The sequence below is a fragment of the Fusarium sambucinum genome, chromosome I, assembly GCF_050947815.1.
Source record: "Fusarium sambucinum isolate potato_lamoka chromosome I, whole genome shotgun sequence".
Classification (NCBI taxonomy): Eukaryota; Fungi; Ascomycota; class Sordariomycetes; order Hypocreales; family Nectriaceae; genus Fusarium; species Fusarium sambucinum.
The window spans coordinates 1805716-1823188 of record NC_139294.1 but is presented as its reverse complement, the minus strand read 5'-3'; the positions used below and the strand labels follow the sequence as shown (position 1 = coordinate 1823188).

At 47.5% G+C, this 17473-nt stretch overlaps 5 protein-coding genes across 5 annotated transcripts; 3 read left to right on the top strand and 2 right to left on the bottom strand.

Annotated features, from left to right (window-relative positions):
• Positions 1-537: 537 nt before the first annotated feature.
• FSST1_003336 (uncharacterized protein) lies at positions 538-2167 on the bottom strand (the record flags this gene model as incomplete). Its single annotated transcript, XM_083229410.1, has 4 exons — positions 538-915; positions 971-1741; positions 1802-2040; positions 2089-2167. 4 exons carry the CDS (start codon positions 2165-2167, stop codon positions 538-540), a joined length of 1467 nt encoding a protein of 488 aa, XP_083086766.1.
• Positions 2168-9817: 7650 nt separating this feature from the next.
• On the top strand, positions 9818-10810 carry FSST1_003335 (dihydroneopterin aldolase; the record flags this gene model as incomplete). The annotated part of the gene is made up of 2 exons (XM_083229409.1): positions 9818-10483; positions 10541-10810. 2 exons carry the CDS (start codon positions 9818-9820, stop codon positions 10808-10810), a joined length of 936 nt encoding a protein of 311 aa, XP_083086765.1.
• Positions 10811-11071: 261 nt separating this feature from the next.
• Positions 11072-11799, bottom strand: FSST1_003334 (GIG1 family protein; the record flags this gene model as incomplete). The annotated part of the gene is made up of 2 exons (XM_083229408.1): positions 11072-11218; positions 11272-11799. 2 exons carry the CDS (start codon positions 11797-11799, stop codon positions 11072-11074), a joined length of 675 nt encoding a protein of 224 aa, XP_083086764.1.
• A 2459-nt stretch (positions 11800-14258) lies between these two features.
• On the top strand, positions 14259-14510 carry FSST1_003333 (uncharacterized protein; the record flags this gene model as incomplete). The annotated part of the gene is made up of 1 exon (XM_083229407.1): positions 14259-14510. The coding sequence occupies one exon, from the start codon at positions 14259-14261 to the stop codon at positions 14508-14510; it is 252 nt and encodes an 83-aa protein (XP_083086763.1).
• Positions 14511-14975: 465 nt separating this feature from the next.
• On the top strand, positions 14976-16388 carry FSST1_003332 (UTP--glucose-1-phosphate uridylyltransferase; the record flags this gene model as incomplete). Its single annotated transcript, XM_083229406.1, has 2 exons — positions 14976-15037; positions 15098-16388. The coding sequence occupies 2 exons, from the start codon at positions 14976-14978 to the stop codon at positions 16386-16388; spliced, it is 1353 nt and encodes a 450-aa protein (XP_083086762.1).
• Positions 16389-17473: the final 1085 nt, after the last annotated feature.

Here is a 17473-nt window from a genome sequence, read left to right as displayed (position 1 = left end):
TGGCAATTGCAATTGCCCTCGATCCTGGATCTACCGGCATGTGCGGAATCATCTTAGATCCGTAGCTCCGTTAATCCTCGTCTGTTCCCGCAGTCCGCTAATATAGTGTCCAAGACAGTGTCGTCCATATATGGAGCCTCGGATCATCGTCATCCAACCTTTTTCTTCTCTCATCTCCCTGCACTGCAAGGTTGAATCGTACAAGCACCAACGTCTTGCAGTTGTGCTGATGGTTTTTTCACATCTCAAGTTCGAACAAAGAAAATACAGTTGCGGCTGTTGCCGCCGTCTTCCATCTCTTGATGAGGTTGTGCTTTCGGCCGCTGGTCTCAATCGCTCGGCGAGTGATAACTGACCACGCGATACCAGGACTTGGCCGAATGTGCGTTGTTGGTACATGTTCCGGGAAGGCTTCGATTCTGCCATTGTTCCGAATGTCTTTTGATTATTAAAAAAAAAATGTGTTTGAATATGAATTAATCATCCATTTTGGGATATTTTGCTTTTGGAGTCTTTCGCTTCTGTAATCAGCCCTTGTTATGTTCGGTTCATACCGAGAGGGTTCATCTCTTTGTTGTAGATCGGTAGTGGGGGTGAGTTCGCGTCCTGGTCCGGCAGTGGCCTAGGGCTTGAGAAGGATCTGGCAGGCGCATGATAACGAGCTGTGCTGCCGAAGTAGTCTGGTGTTCTTCGTCCATCTTCTGGAGACTTCGCCGTTGGATAGATGGGTGTTACTGCAGCGCTCGAATCTCTTGAAAGCATCTCGTATGAGCGTGGCTGGCTCTTGACATCGACACGCGCATCGACAGACACGAATTCCTTCTTGCTTCGGGCAAAGGGTCGTTTGATCAAGTCGATCCAGCCGTGGATCATAGACAATCGCCCCAGGAAGAGGACTAGCCACATACCGTTGAACTATCATATTGTTAGTAATTACTTCGATTGATGCATTGTTCACGGGAACACATACCGCCAAGAGAAGAAGCACAGCTGTCACAGTTGCCTCGTTAATGACTAGGCCGGATGCCTCGTCATAACACTCTTCCTTCTTGCCCTTTGTAAGATAAAGGCATCCAACCCAGTCATTTGCCTTGTCAGGATCGTCCGCAACGGACTGGACAACGTTGTCTTGGAAGACGAAAACCACAGAAAAGAAGATGACGTCGGCAATAATGATCAGTACAATGGCGATTCCACGCCACTGGTGGGCGATGACACGACGAACTCGGCGGTAAACTTGTCGTGGGCTCATGGTCTTGACGCTATGCGTGTAAGTAGGCAGGCTGGAACCCTCGGAGGATGCTCCATTATCAGACAAGGATGCCAGATAGACCTTGATACAGTAGCCAAAAGTGGCAAATGTGATGATGACTGTCAGTCCAGCAAAGAGGAGAAGTGGAATCCAAAAGTCGGCCAAGCTGTTCTCGTGGTTGATGTGGCATGTCTTGCCAAAACGGAACGAGACACCGCTGAAGACAAGGGCCAAAACAATTCCCAGTATAGGAACTCCCCAACCTGCTGCTTGAGCAAAGATCATGAAGTTCTTGCCAACAAGGACTTGCCAGCAAATCTGAAGGTGGAGAGACACCGATCTGAGGAACACCCACATGACACCTGCCCAGCCTCCTAGAAGAATGAAAGTACCAGAGGCACCACAGACCTTGCTGGTGTGCATGCTGTGCGGTGTAATCTCATTGTAGCATTGCTCGGGCTGTGCTACGAGGGGAACCACGAAGCCCATCTATATTTTGAAGGGTTAATCACTGTAGTCGACGTCTAGGCAAGTGTTGGTATCACTCACGTTCATAAGTAGAATAGCAATGGTTAGGCATATGCTCAAGTAATGTCGGTTGGTTTTTTCAACAGGGAGGCATGCCCATGATAAAAGTAAGAAAAGACAACATATCTGGCTGGCGAGCGACACCCAGTTTGCAACTGAAGTTAATGTCTCGAATCGTTCGGGGTAAACCCAGTCCGTCATGGGACAAGGTAGGCAGCACACAGTACTGCCTATCTGTTTACAGAGCCGACCATCGATGACTACATTGGTTAGAAAGGAGACCTGTATTTCAGGTTCAGCTAACTTACATCCACCATCGTCAGGAAATATAGCGGCATCATAAAATGGCGGAGGGCACATGTTGATACCCATTGTTGTGTTAGCCATGATGAAGAATGGGTAGGCTTGCCGTGCCAATCCGAATTATCGATAGTCCAGCCAAAAGATACTCCAAGCCCAAGCCCAAGCAAGACGACTGTAGTCGAGTGTTGCACTTTTCCCTCCGATACCGGCTGGAGAGGCGTGATAGTCGACGTTGAATCAGTTTAAAGCATAACAGGCGTTCCGTTGACGGCGGTTCGAAAATGTGTGACAAGACGGCAGCGCCGAGATATTTTCGAGAAGAGAGAGAAAGGTATGACAGTAGAGAGAGATGTATGATGACGATCAAAATATTATACAATAAAACTTGTTAGACAAGTGTGACAGCAACACCGTGCAGCCAGCACTTGGATTCTTGAAACAACCTGCGAATTCAGAGTCACTCGTATGGAGAGGAGGGCAGACGGGACATATAAACTCATGGGATGAATGGAGATGAAGGGAGATCTCTGTATGTATGTATTTGACCAGGACCAATACGGGGCCCTCGAGCACTGACAACGGGGAATCGAGAACGACACTTGAAGTCAAGGTGGATGCAACAGGGTTGCATGCTTTGCCTCTCTCAAACACCCCTGCCATGTTAGAGTCCGGTAAGGTTTTCTTCTGTCAACCTGCATCTCGCCCATCTATTCGGAGCATCCTGGATCAGTACGTAGAGGCATGGTGAACCAGGACTAGGGGCACCGAGCAGGGGCCAATAGGGCCCTGATGGAGACCAAACCAAAAGAGTTGCAGGCGCTGAGACTGCTAAGCACCAGGACTCGACGTGCGATTGGGGGAGCGGGCGGTGATGACAAGCGGGCGGCGTCCAGCAATGGAAGAGTATGTACCTGAATACAGGGATCGTTGAACTTGGGAAAGACCCACTCTGCCGTGCATCGGTGCCGTCAAAGTGCAGAGTCTGGGCAGAGGAGAGTGAGCCAAAGTACCTAATGTGTGCCCTCCTTTGCAGGTACGTACGCAATACAGGCGAAGTTTAACACAGACGAGGGTCTCCAAGTGGGTGGAGTAGAAGCAAGAGGCTGTGGTGCGGGTGCCTGTGCCTGTCATACCTGTGCCTGGATGTGCTAATGTGGAAGGCGGAGACTCAGGGGTCGTCGATGCATGTCTTGGTTGTCCCGACACACCCCTGCCATTTACCTTACTCGGGTTTTTCTGACTCTGGCTCTTGAATTTATCCACAGGGCTGCGGATGAACTTTTCGAACAAAATGTGAGCGTCTGTTAGCAATGGGGGACATTAATTAATTAATCTTAGTAGTACCTATGTAGTCTATAAGACTGATAATTCCACAACCCAAGGTAAATAGGTAGGTAGGTAAGTATCAGGTGTGACGCTATTCTAGCTCGTCGCACCCTCACAGGTGACTAAGGTCCGTGAGTCTGGGGCGTCGTGGTAGATCTACAGCGGTCAGTTGTCAACAAATGCCTCGACAAAACAAGTGCATCGACAATTGATTATTGGTGGTTTCTCAACCAAACAGCACCTGTTGGTGAAAGCCATAGCATGCATGTATGCAATATGACGGATCCTGCGAGCAGACCAGCCATTGATGTTTACATACACTCGCATTTCTCATCAATGGATGGGAAGTTGGACTTAGACTAACCTTGAATTGGTTGGTATACAGTTGAAGACCTGAAAGACGCCATCTTTTCATTAGCACCACACTGACGGGAGAGCTTAGATAGACGGACTCCTGCCAAGCTTTGTTATTTATATGAGAAGAGGACGGCTTAGCCGCGCTTCGGTTGGGTCGCCCATAGGTCTGTGAGCCAACGTGGAAGTGTTTTAGGCCATCTTGTTCCGAGCGCTTTTCGAAACGTGACGTCCCGAGAACGAAGTCATAGCGACGCCGAGCCACCTCAGTGATCAGTGTAATTAAACACATGGGAATCTGTCAACAAGCTCAACACAATCACGTTAGATCTCGCGCCACAGTTCTCCAACACCGCAGACGGTTGTCGACTAGAGGTGCTCTCGGGACTTGGGGTCGACCGTGCTTCGTTTCAAAATTTGGCAATACGGCAATGACGGAGCTGGCTACTACTACAAGTCGCAGAGCTGAGCTGAGACCTGCTGTAGATTAAATTGAGCTGACCCGAAACAAAGTGAACTGAGCGTGGTGTAACCAATCCACTGACGGCAGTATGGCATGGAGCTTGATCGGCAACCAATAAGAGAAGCACCGATCTCGTATGCGGCCAACTATTCTCATGACTCAACAGAGTTAAGAGCGCTACAGTTCAGTTCAATACGACGATGCCATTATAGTATGTAACAACGGTCAAAAATAGGCGTGGTATAAAGCACAGTGATATTAGCGATGTCTCGGGTAAAAATCAACGTTTGATATATTCTTTTTGTTGTTTGGCGAGTGGGAGTTGAATTGAACTGAATTGCACAGGGGTCGGATTGGATTGATTTGCAGGCATCGATCTGGTGGGCCTCTCCCTCTTCTTCCCCCGGATGGTTATCATTCATCTGTCCACAAAATGTTTCTTTCCACTGCAACTGCCATATTACTTCACAGGGCAGACAGGCAGTGGAGTCTATTTGTCCAGGGACAAGCTAAGCTCCATGTCTTTCATTTCTCGAGGCAAGTGGTAATACTTCTCACCAATCATCTATAAACATTTTCATTTTTAATTGATTTATCGATATTCAACAATGAGCCCTACGGTTCTACTCTAAACAATTATTAGCGAAAAAAGCAAGTCAACTCTTGGCAAGTGACGTTCTGATCAATCGCGTATGTATAAGCTCCAATTTAACATCTCAACGTCTTTTTCAACGCTCGCCATTTGCCGCATACGAAAAGCCACCATGGACAGATCACAAGCCTGCGCGGCAGCCTTAACCACTAACGGCCTCTCCTTCACAATTCGCTTCCAGCACTGTCTTGGGGGACGTGACAGCTGCTGTCTCTTTGCCTTTACTGGCTTCTCGGCCCTTCTTGAACCCTTGTTGATCCCTGGTCAGTCACATCCATGGGCGGTTCCCTTGTCCTGGTCCCTGTCAATTCTGTTAATGTTAGATACTGCTCGGTTCCTGGCTTCGGGTTTTTGTTGGTTGGCTCTTTTTTCGCCACTCAGCAACCATCACCTTGTTACTCCTTCCAACAACATGTCTTAACTTCTGATTTGTGTGTTAGTTTTTACACTCTGCGGTATATCCACTATCATCAACTTTGTCGGGTCCAATCGCTGTCGAAAGATACTTCCCCATATATATGCATCTCATTTTTTACATCACTAAGCATGAGCAAGCGCGTATCATTAACACCTATCTTATACATATATATCATCGGCCACTATCATGACCTAACAATACTGACCATCATAGTACCTACGCATGCTACGCTTCCCACCACCTGAAGTTCGCCAACTTTCGCCAACGAAATTTTTCTCCAGGGTTCAGTCGAAAGGGTGCCAGTGGCAGATCTAAAGATGCACGCAATCGAGTAGCATCAGCTTACATCTTCCACCACATCCATCCACCCACCACCAAATCAGACCATGTTCCTGTGCTATAACTTCATAAATAACTTCCCAATCCCTCAATGGCATATTCGTATACGGTCAAGCGTCATCACCCTCACTATTACCACCGTAATCTGAATAATATGTTACCTTAATATGGCAACCTCATTCAAGAAGCAGTCAGCAAGTAGGTGATGCCGTGCCTTACAGGTGCATTCGATGCAGGTACTGTACACCATGATGCATGCTCGGGGCAGCTCACTTCACACCATTTTTAGCCACTTACGCTGTACCTGGTTTGCAGAGTTTGCAAAGCTGATGGTGTGGTGCTTTGCATTTCCGCTTACGACTGATTTTAGGTTCTTCGTACGATATCTTCAACGAAAACGTAGAGTGCCAGTGCAACCACCAGTTATCAAACTCAACTGTTACTGTATCGCCCGCAGAAAGCTTCGTGTATGACGCATATGACCAGACTCTTATTTACTGAGATACCAGGGTCTGACTGGGACACTTCGCAACAGGTCTGCCGGCTGCGAATACTATGGTACTGTTAGCACACGGTTCCTTGTAACACGTACAGTCATCCTTTCAAGCCGAGTTGCCCTTTCGTATTCACTCCTGTCTTCCCCGCGATCCTTCCCCAGGCGGCTCAGCATCCTCACATCCGAGTTCCTGGCTAGTGGCCCTTGAGTAACAGTAAACACGGGCTATGCTAGGCTGCCAAAGGAACTGTTTGCATGTAAATGCACTTCGGTGATGGTGGGGAGGCCCTTGGGCCATTGGTTGGGTACGGCTCAGATGCCTATCCCAGATATAGCGCGTTTTCTCTCGGTTCTCACACTTCCACGGATAACGGCAACAAGACGTGCTTGCTGATCTGATGTGCCATGCTTCTACAGCTGGCAACCCTTTCAATAGTCAACAGAATATTCTCCGCCGTAAAGAAGGTTTCGGATTCCTCCCTTGACATCTGTCAAAGATAACGGATACTACAATAATTGTTAATTGGTAGTGCTAAGGACCGGGAATCTCTTACTGCCTCAATTGTGGCATGATGCCATGCCTTAGTAGTCAATTAGCTAAAGAACCTGGGTTTGATGTGCCGCATACTTGCAGCTGCGTGTCTGCTCCGGCCCTTGCAGATATTCTTCCCGTCTCCATAAATAGTGGATATTGTCCTAATTCGGGAAGCATTCAGGGGTGACCATTGAATTGTCTTGCAGGAAGCCGTCTCCGGTCCATCGATATACGTATTATACATAATATCGGATAAAGGTCAACGGAACAATTGTCCCAGCTGACAGGTAAGATATAGCATACACCGTCGGAAGCGAGGTTTTTGCAGAAGGAAGTTTTCTTGGCTACTACGTACTGTCTCCGGTCTACATCCGACGTATGCAATTCGCGCAAGGTCGTTTCTGATTCGGAACTGTTGCATCTTGTTGCTTCTGCAACCCCATCTCTCAAGGAAGTCGAGAGGTGGGTAGTGCCGTATATTTTAGCCGGAGTGGCACAGCAAGAAGTACTGCAATACAGAGTACTCGGATTGGAATTTCGACCATGTTGGTTCGAGAGATGATGATCCATACCGGTCAGCCAGACAGTCCAGGATGTTCGCGTGGTCATTATCCTTTTTCGCACTCTCCGGATCGGATGAATAGTCTAGAACCTTTTGAGCGTCTGGCCGTAAGGAAAATAAATTTGTTGTTTACAGTTAGTTGGATACAAAGCAAAATGCAATTGAGGTTACTATGGAACGCGGAATGGAATATTCCGGACTAAAACATGAAACGCGCGGATTGTGCACGAAACTGAAACTGACCAGCCTACCAAGTTGCACTGACCTTGATTAGTTCTATTAACAGCGAAGCTGCCCATGGCACGGCCCTCAAACCCACAGCATAGCTTCTGTCTTAGCCAAGCCATTTTAATGATCTGAGCCTGAATTGACTCGCATATCCAACTGTACAGTTTGATGAGCCCTTTTCGGGAAGGAAGCTAACTTCATCTAGCACGTAAAACCGAAGGATGATTAAACTTGGGTGTGTCAGTCTTAGGTTTCTGTGCTTTTTGCGCGGCGGCCCGGTCAGCTAGAGACGTGGAAGGCGTTTTGCTTTGTCTGGTTTCGTTACGGTTCTACCAGATTGCTATATACAAACGTGGGCAAGTTCGCCGTTGTGGGCTAGGGTTGTCCGTACGTTCGGGGACTATTGACACGAATCCTACGGAGAAGTTGGTTAGTTGATGATACTGCTCCTCACCGTTGTGGAAGAGGATTCCATTTGCGCTGGAAATCGTTGGGTAACATTATATGCGGATTCTGCCGAAAGGTCAGGAAAGAGAGCCGCAGCGATATGATCTTCATTATTGATCGTTGTGGTAGCATCAGTCCGATGCAACCTGGGGGGTTACAAGATGCCAACTCGGCCTTTTAGTCACTCATTTTAGAGACTTAGCGCTGACAACTGTTGGTCGAAATGGAGTTTTACTTTTGCTAAACTCTGGAAGTTGATGATGGTGCTGGTTTACTGCGTTTTCAAAAAAGCAAGGACCGGCCTGGAGACATCGTCCGACTACGTCGTCGCGTTTCATCTCTTCCTATTTCGTTACTCCACCATCAGGACCTCGTCATCGTAGTCGTAGTCGTCTGTGTTTCAACCGCGTAGCTTAGGCGACTCTGGTTCTGCTGTTAAGCGAGATAGATAAGCAACAGCTTAACAGTGGACTCATGGACGATGCGGCCGTGGGTTAAGACCACGGACCCTGAGGATCACCTCAAGGCTATACTATACACATATCTTATCCGTAATGCTGTCAGGCGTTTGCAGTTGCCTTATACAGATTGGTCTTCCGAACGGCTATAAGCGTTAACCCGATGTTCTGGAAGCGAATGCCTCTCTTGTTCTTTTCCCCATCGGAAATGCGACTTCAACACGCGGCGCTGCGTGATTTTACGTGCCTGAGCTTCCTCATACGACCACTTAGTCCGAACGGGACTCGAAACCTTGTGAGCAGCACAGGGCTACAGATTGAGAGGGGAGACAGGGCTGGCTCGGGCCAAATACAGATGCAGGTGCAAGTGCATGAGAGGAGCCCCAACACATGTTTGAAACCCTGGTCCTAGACCAAAGGTCCGAACGACGGAATGTTGATCCTGAGAACCGCTGCGCTGGTAGGGTGGGTGAGATGATGAGGATTGTGCGAACCGCGGGAAGGATGCCGTCACGGGTGGCTTTCTGAAGTTTAGATGGTAGTATACCGGTGACAGCGTTTGAGTTTTGTATTTAGTTTCAAACTCTGCGTATATCAGCAGGTTTATCATAATGCTTCATGGGTGAACTTCATACTGATTGTTTGCGTACTCTGGGTGAATCATCAAATACACTCCATTATCGCCATCGTTTCGTCTAAAGTAATCAGCATAATCTTAGGCGACGATTAACTATAAACAATTGATATTGGTTCAAGAGACACTGATAATATTTGTGTCAATAAGTTGGGTTTGTGAGTAACATGACCAGTAGATGCGTGTAGGGTAAGTTGACCGTTCGAGCATCACGTGATCTGTATTTGTTCATATCAATCGGGCGAGCGACAACAAGTACCTGGGAAAGAAGAGAGAAGGTATTGGTAATATGATACTAAGTGGATAGCATTGTGTGTAGCTTCGTCTTGTACTTCTCATTGTTAGATGTGTCTAACTGTAAGTCGCATTGAAAGGATGATCATCTTGTCTTAACCTAATGTATGTTCCCACCATCCATTTAACAGTACGTTAAAACACTACAACCTGAGTGATACCGTCAAATGAAATTTGCATGATGTAAATATCAATCCGTGTATATTAATTAACGATATTATATGACGGGCGCTGGTGATGTTACTCTGTTGTTGGGCTGTAGAGTTAGTTGGACGACGAGGCTTGCCCCGCTGCTGTTTGCCATTCTAGCTTCACACAGAGTCAGTCACACAAATGACATAACTCTGTACTCCAGAGTCAACAACTAAACAAACAACCACCAATAGAAATATTCCCCAAAGCAACATAATCTACTACGCTTCTCTAACTACAGGCTTCTTACATCGCGTCGTGTCGCGTAGTCACCGACTGCAAGCCACTTGCTGTCAATTCGCTCAGAACCAATTGAGTCACATCATATCATCAGCCATGGGCAAAGAAACTCCTCTCGTCTCCTCGCGGCGACTCTCCAACGCTGAGGGCGACCCAGTCGCCGTTGTCCGCGTGCGAAACCTCCAGACAACAATCCAAGGACCGAAGGATGCCTGGGGTCGAGGTTCAAAGCAGCAGCCTTTGCTTATATCTGCTGAGGTCTCACTGACACATGCCTTCCCCTCATCCTCAGCAGACGACAAGGTCGATTCCGACACGGTGCACTATGGTCTTCTGAGCAAGTCTATTCTGAGCACTTTGGAGAAATTGCCAAACTCAGCCTTGTCGCTGAGTGATGTCTTGAACAGGCTCTGGGTCGACCTTACTGGTTTCCAGTATACCGGTGTAAAGGACCCTTCTGCTAAGCAAACAAAGGCTTTCCTCCAGACTAGCCTCATCCGACGCCTATCAGTCTCGCTAGTTCTCCCTAAGGCCTCGTTGATGGGAAGTGCCATCAGGCTCACTGGTTCTTGTCTCTTTGTTGACTCGGCCATCACAGCCCGAAGCTTGGAACTGGGTCTGGAAGGAATCAGAGTACCTACGCTCATCGGCGTCAACAGCAATGAGCGAAACGCTAAACAAGTTGTTATTACAAACATAAAGATCGATGAGTATCAGACAGCGCATGATGACTACGCTGTCATAGAAAGCATTATCGTCGATGTGAGTAAACCCTAGGTGGCCGACCTACCACCCAAACACTGACACATACCCGTACAGGCCATGTCGGAATCCTCATTCGAAACTCTGGAGGCTTTGGCGGCTAGCCTTGCCTTCCACATTGCCAGGGAACTGAGGACCAAGCGGGATGACTTTTATGGAGAGATCATTCGCATTGGCCTTGAGAAGCCCACAGCTGTGCCACTTGCTGAAGCTGCTTGTGTTGAGTTGACAGTTAAGACTGAGGATGTCAAGATTGAGGTTTCAAAAACCAAGGATGTGAGGTTTGACGACACAAGGAACAAGGTTGCAGGTTTAGGCAAGTCGTAATATAGAACGACGCCATCTTGGACACTAGTCAGAAGCAAGGGGAAAAGAAAAATCGACAATGTATGAATAGGATTTTTGGGTCATGTTCTACCTGGCATGGTATTTTGAACTAGCCACGGGTTTCTTTCAACAGTTTGCACATGTTGTACATAACGCAAAATAGCATTGATCAAGTGTATAGCCTATTCAACATTTAGGCATACTTTTTGCAACCCACCTCATATAAAGCACGTTGACGAAGCCCGCTGCGTCAAGTCGTACTCACTTGTTCACTTCCATTCCTGCTCGGGGGGCATCACCTTTTGTGATTTTCCGAACAAAGTCGGGATCTGGGTTGAAGAGCATCACATGTAGATGCTGGATGGCATTCACTGACTGTAGACCTTGCCAGTTTCTGAACCAGAGAACCTGTACTCATAAGCTTCACAACCAGAGAAACACCAGCAATATATAGAACGTACATTTTCTTCTGGAACATGTGCTCGAAACGTTCTTGACACGAAATCATCAATCTCCTTCCTCGCCTTGTCTGTCAAATCGCCCGTTGCAGGGTCCTCCTCAAGATCGAACTTTGTCCAGACCACAAGATGCGCGATTCTCGGATCTATACCATATGGAGCATCGTTCCATAAGATCTTGTAGTCATCCTCAAACTCAAAGGGTGCTCCGCGCGGCTTCACAGGAGGTGTCCACCCAAGACGGTGCTCAAGCAGGAAGTTGGCAACACTGCCGTAGGTTTTCTTGAGATGGAAGGTAAACTGTTTATAGCGGCGAAGCTCTGAGGGGACACGTTTGAAGAGCTCTAGGCGGTTTGCTTCGATGATTTTGTGGACCTCGTCCCATGTTGAGATGTGGTATTCTTCGTCTGGCGTGGAAAGAATGCCCTTGTCCTTTTCGTGTGTAGTGAGAAGAAACTCAGGGCACTCGTCTGTTCTCTGATCTTCTGGGATATTGTAGTTCCAAAAAGGAAGTGTTTCTGCGCTGCCCATGGTTGCTGTAGCTGAGTGTGAGGCGACTCCTGGTGGGTGGTATGGGGTGAAGTTACGGTGTGAGGCGAGCTTGGGTATGTCGATAGTTAGGGGGTTAGAAAAAGGCGAAAATGAAGCTGACCGAATCCTCGTCGGAAGGTGATTTGGTAATTTTATACTGTTTGTCGAGTTGGCGTTTGGAATGCTCTTCATCACATAGAAAGGCTTGCGTGTGGTTGATTTACCTGGCTAAGAGGTTGGATTGATACATTGTTCTGTTCTCCACCATGTTGCACTAGTCATGATGAGGGGACATGATAAGACAGGGCATATGCAGTTAACTATAAGTTATACGGGATTTACTTATTGGAGTATGATTTGTTGTACAACTTGAGTTTTAGTCTTATATTCTTATCGGATAATTCGGTGTGTACATTGACCTATAGTCTAACGTGTTCTTGACTTATAGTCTAACATGGTTATGATTTCACTTGACTGCCATCATGTAATCAGGCGGGGTATTATAATGCGGCGCTCCACCAAACTGCGGCGCATGGAGTAGTGAGAGAGGAGTTGGAGGTCCGAGGAACCACAATATTGGGCATCAGCATGATTTACATGGTGGAGGAGCTATCAATACGTTGACCTCATGTTTACGCTGTAATGTCTCGAGTATGTAGGGTAAGCAGGCTTCTTGTCCACTACCAAGGCCACGTGAAGGAAGGGTGTTTGATATCAAGACTTGCATGTGAGGATTCACTTACTGGATGATAGAGCGGCAGAGGCGTATGTCAGTGGCTTACACAGATTTTTGTAGTTCTATATTCTCGTCTTTATTCTCTGATTCAATATACACATAACTGCTATCTAGAGTTATGTCCAGCATTATCAATACAGGATCGACCGATGCATAGTTAGATAGTGTAGAGACTAAGCATGGTCAACTTTATTGCATCCACTCTTGCCCAATTTCGACTGGGCCTAGACTCCATTCTCTTAGCTCTGGTCAACCAATTGTAAAGCCACGAGATACTTCGCGCGCGGAGAGCTGCGGGAGCTTTGGCCTTTTTTGTCCATGTCCTCACCGTTGAAGGGGATGGTTTGGGGCATTATGTACAGCAAATGTAAGCTGGTTGGGGATGTTACCTCACCCGCGGGAAACATATTTTTCTTCTTTCTTTTTTAATCTCTTTTAGTAGACTGTTGAATGGAAAAGAGGCATTTAAAATTGAGCGGTTTGCTGTATTGGGTAAGGAAGTGGCAATTCAATGAGCGATATCATGATAGAAGGTGGTGTACTTGGACCAAAACTAGCCATCCATTGCCATGATACCACATCTTTAGTTCCCGTCAAAAGGTTTTCTCTCAAGGTGTTATGGGGCACAGAGTCGTTTTGCTTATGTTCCTGTCTTTATTAGGAAAATCATACATGGGTTCCTGTAGTATCATATCGGCAAAGGACCGATCTCGAATTCACTCTTTTGCCCATCATCTCGACTAACTGGGTAGTTGACTGCTAATTATATACTGAATGTGGCGGCAAACGGGTCCCGGATCCTAGTTCCTGCTTGGTCTTGGTGTTGGGGCCCGCTACAAGGTGAGAGATGAGATGGAGATGAGAGAGATCGTTAGTTCAAAGTGGTGAGTTGGCGGGGTTTTAATTCCCGTTCAACGTACGCATCAGAGACATAGAGACGGTAGAGAAATGAACAATTACGATTAAGTCAATGTACGAGATGGAATAATAACAAAAAAGGAGAAACGAAGCACTATCATCATCTCCTTTCAAGCCACCGCCTAGTAACTATTATTGTACCCAGACAACGGGTACGTGTTACCAGCCTCCATTCCCCCCAACGGCCAATAGTTTGGCCTCGACAAAACATGGGAGCTGAGCGAGCTGGATCTAGACGATCAATATCACCGAGTATCTACGGTAAACAAATAGTGAAGGGGTTGTCACCGCAACTTGGCTTATTGTCTCTGATGTTAGGTACCGTACTGACCTTCAAGAAAAGGCGCCATACCAATGTCAATTAAGGACCTAAACAGAAGAAAAAAAAAAAGAAGAAGAAAAGAAAAAGAAAAAAAAAAGAATCAACGTCACTGTTACGACTTTTTCAGCAAAATCATGACAGAAAATAAAAGGGACAGAGTATTCCATCCTTCTCTAACCAAGTGACCGGCTTATTTTGTTCCTACAGGGAACAGCTCCCTCGCCACCCCCACCAAGAAGATGCAATCCATGGGCCATGGCATGGGCAACAGCAGACGAGAGCTGCAAGCCAGGGCATCACCGCCCCGCATCTGCTCTCCCTCCCCTTTCCTATTTACCTACTACCCGTACCTCATTCCTTAACATATCTACTTGCTCCTCCTCTTTCTTCTCTTCCTCTCCATCTCTCTCTCTTCTCCATTCATCTCCATTGCTTCCATTTTGGTTCTTGTCATACTAATTCTCCCCTCATAATCTCTTCACAATGGCCAATATTATCAAGAGCGCGCTGCCTACCCACCTCAAGCCCAACACCGGCGATGAGCAGGGCAACGAGCGTCGTCATGGCAAGACACGCAGTCACATGGTGAGTCTAGCACAATCATTCACTCTCCTTTGGTGGCATTGTGGAACAATGCATTCTTTGGGAACTCATGAGGACGTGAATATGCATCATGTCATGGTGTTTGTACCACCACCTGCCAACGGTGAACCCGCATCTGTTTTCAAAGCTTAACAATGGCCTGCAACTGCCTCTACAGTGATGGCAAAACCTTGCCATCATACAGAAGCAGTTATAGCTATGAATAAGCTTCGAATTCATCAAATCACTATTGTATCAGCCACAATGAATACAATGGCAATACGCGTATATTCACTCCATTGAGTTCATTGGGGCGATCCGGCGAGAATGCGAACTTGCTTCCATCTTTTCAAAATCATACACCAGCCAAAAAGACTCCAGGGATCCGCGATCAATTCTGAAGAGACAAACGTTGTTTTCCATCGTACTAATACATCATGCGTCAGGCTTTCGAGAACACGTCGACCAACGTCGCCGCCGCTCAGATGCGAAATGCTCTGACCAACCTTGCCGAGACCGTCAAGGACCCCGAGCAGAAGAAGGCAAGTTCAAGATCAGATGGGTGCTTTATGGGATCATCCCAAGCTAACCAGGTGCCTGCAGCTGTTCGAAACCGAGATGGACAACTTCTTCGCCTTGTTCCGACGATACCTTAACGACAAGGCTAAGGGCAACGCAGTGTATGCTCACCCCCTCCGAACAATTATATTTCGACCCGACAGTTGCTGATAATAGTGTAGAGACTGGGATCGCATTGCCCCTCCCGCCCAAGGTCAGGTCGTCGACTACGAGGACCTTGCCAACACCGAGTCTGTCCAGTTCCTCAACAAGCTCGCCGTTCTCAAGCTCAACGGTGGTCTGGGAACCTCTATGGGTTGCGTCGGTCCCAAGTCCGTTATCGAGGTCCGTGATGGCATGTCTTTCCTCGACCTTTCCGTTCGACAGATCGAGTACCTCAACCGCACATACGACGTCAACGTCCCTTTCATCCTCATGAACTCGTTCAACACAAACGACGACACTGCTGCCATTATTAAGAAGTACGAGGGACACAATGTCGATATCCTCACCTTCAACCAGTCCCGATACCCTCGAGTCTACAAGGATTCTCTCCTCCCCGTCCCCAAGGACAACGACTCTCCTATCAACGAGTGGTACCCTCCTGGCCACGGCGATGTTTTCGAGTCTCTGTACAACTCTGGCATTCTCGACAAGCTCCTCGATCGAGGTATCGAGATTGTCTTCCTGTCCAACGTCGACAACTTGGGCGCTGTCGTCGATCTCCGCATCCTCCAGCACATGATGGAGACAAACGCCGAGTACATCATGGAGTTGACCAACAAGACCAAGGCTGATGTCAAGGGTGGTACCATTATCGACTACGAGGGCTCCGTTCGCCTGCTCGAGATCGCCCAGGTTCCCAAGGAGCATGTTAACGAGTTCAAGTCCATCAAGAAGTTCAAGTACTTCAATACCAACAACATCTGGCTCAACCTCAAGGCTATTAAGCGTGTCGTGGAGAATGATGAGCTCGAAATGGAGATCATCCCCAACGGCAAGACCATTCCTGGTGACAAGAAGGGAGAGTCCGATATTTCCATTGTTCAGCTCGAGACCGCTGTCGGTGCTGCCATCCGTCACTTCAACAACGCTCACGGTGTTAATGTCCCCCGTCGACGATTCTTGCCCGTCAAGACTTGCTCTGACCTCATGCTTGTCAAGTCTGATCTTTACACATTGAAGCACGGCCAGCTTCAAATGAGCGCCGCCCGCTTTGGTGACGCCCCCTTGATTAAGCTCGGTGGTGATTTCAAGAAGGTCTCAGACTTCCAGAAGCGAATCCCCTCCATCCCCAAGGTGTTGGAGCTGGACCACCTCACCATCACTGGTGCCGTCAACCTCGGTCGTGGTGTGACGCTCAAGGGCACTGTTATCATCGTTGCCACAGAAGGCAGCACTATCGACATCCCACCTGGATCTATCCTTGAGAACGTTGTCGTACAGGGTAGCTTGCGTCTGCTTGAGCATTAAAGTGGGAGCATGTTGGAATTTGTGCGCTTATGTTGCATGTTGGCTCTCGAGTTCCCATTGTCAAGGCTTTTTGAAGTGGATAGGATAAGATGGTGATACATTGGTAGACATTTTTAGCAAATCCTTCAGGAAAAGGATATTTGTGCTATGGCATGGAGGATTGTCTCCGCGTCAGGTGTGGTTCAAGGGAGTCGAATTCTAGCGTCGACTTCTACGCTTGGGAACTTTGGAGGATACACTTTGAGTATGTACGTACTTGGCAAAACAGCAATAGCTCGCGCTACCTACACATAGGTACAGAGCACATTTTAATTGAAAAAAGGCAATGACAATTTCTGGAGAAATGAAGAGTTTCATGAAAATGTGCCATTGACTCATGCGTGACCAACAAACAAGCCAACGCCAACCCGCAAACGTTAGCACCGGCTATTAAGCAATTAATTTTAACTTTTATTCTTGTTCTTTTTCATTAACGGTATTTCTCCGTTGAACAACTGAGTTGACGCGGCCAGATGCTTTAAACTCGTTTCGTCCAGATCTTATTAACCTTAAATTGTTGCAAGTAGGCATTTACAGTTCACCAGCCTTCTCTGGCCCAACCTTCGGAAGGGTAGGCAGATCAAACGCCATTGTTCAACGGGCGCACATCATGATAACGTTGAAAGAGAGGAAACAGAAGCATCTATTTCTCTCAAGCGTGAATCTATCGCATCGCACTATGATCTTCGAGTGGCCGGGTGGCTGCTAGTTGCGAATCGGTCGCGGTCGGATAACAGGGTCAAAACAACAGTTTGTTTGAGAGATGAGACGTGGTTAGGGCGAACGCTCACAGACTGGTCTGTGGACATTCTGGGGGAGGCTGGAAAAGACCCTGCGCAAGTGCCAAAGAGTATTTTGACTTTTGTATGAGTTTGGACTCATCATGGTCTACAACAGAGATGGGGGCGGTTATCACGGAAAGCAAACCGTAGTGAATGGGCGAAATCAAAGGACTTGGATCGGCGCTCATGACGTTCCATCCGTGAGGCATTTCATTTCCTGCGATCTTCAATGCCGAGCCGGGGTCAATGATAGCTTCGAACGCA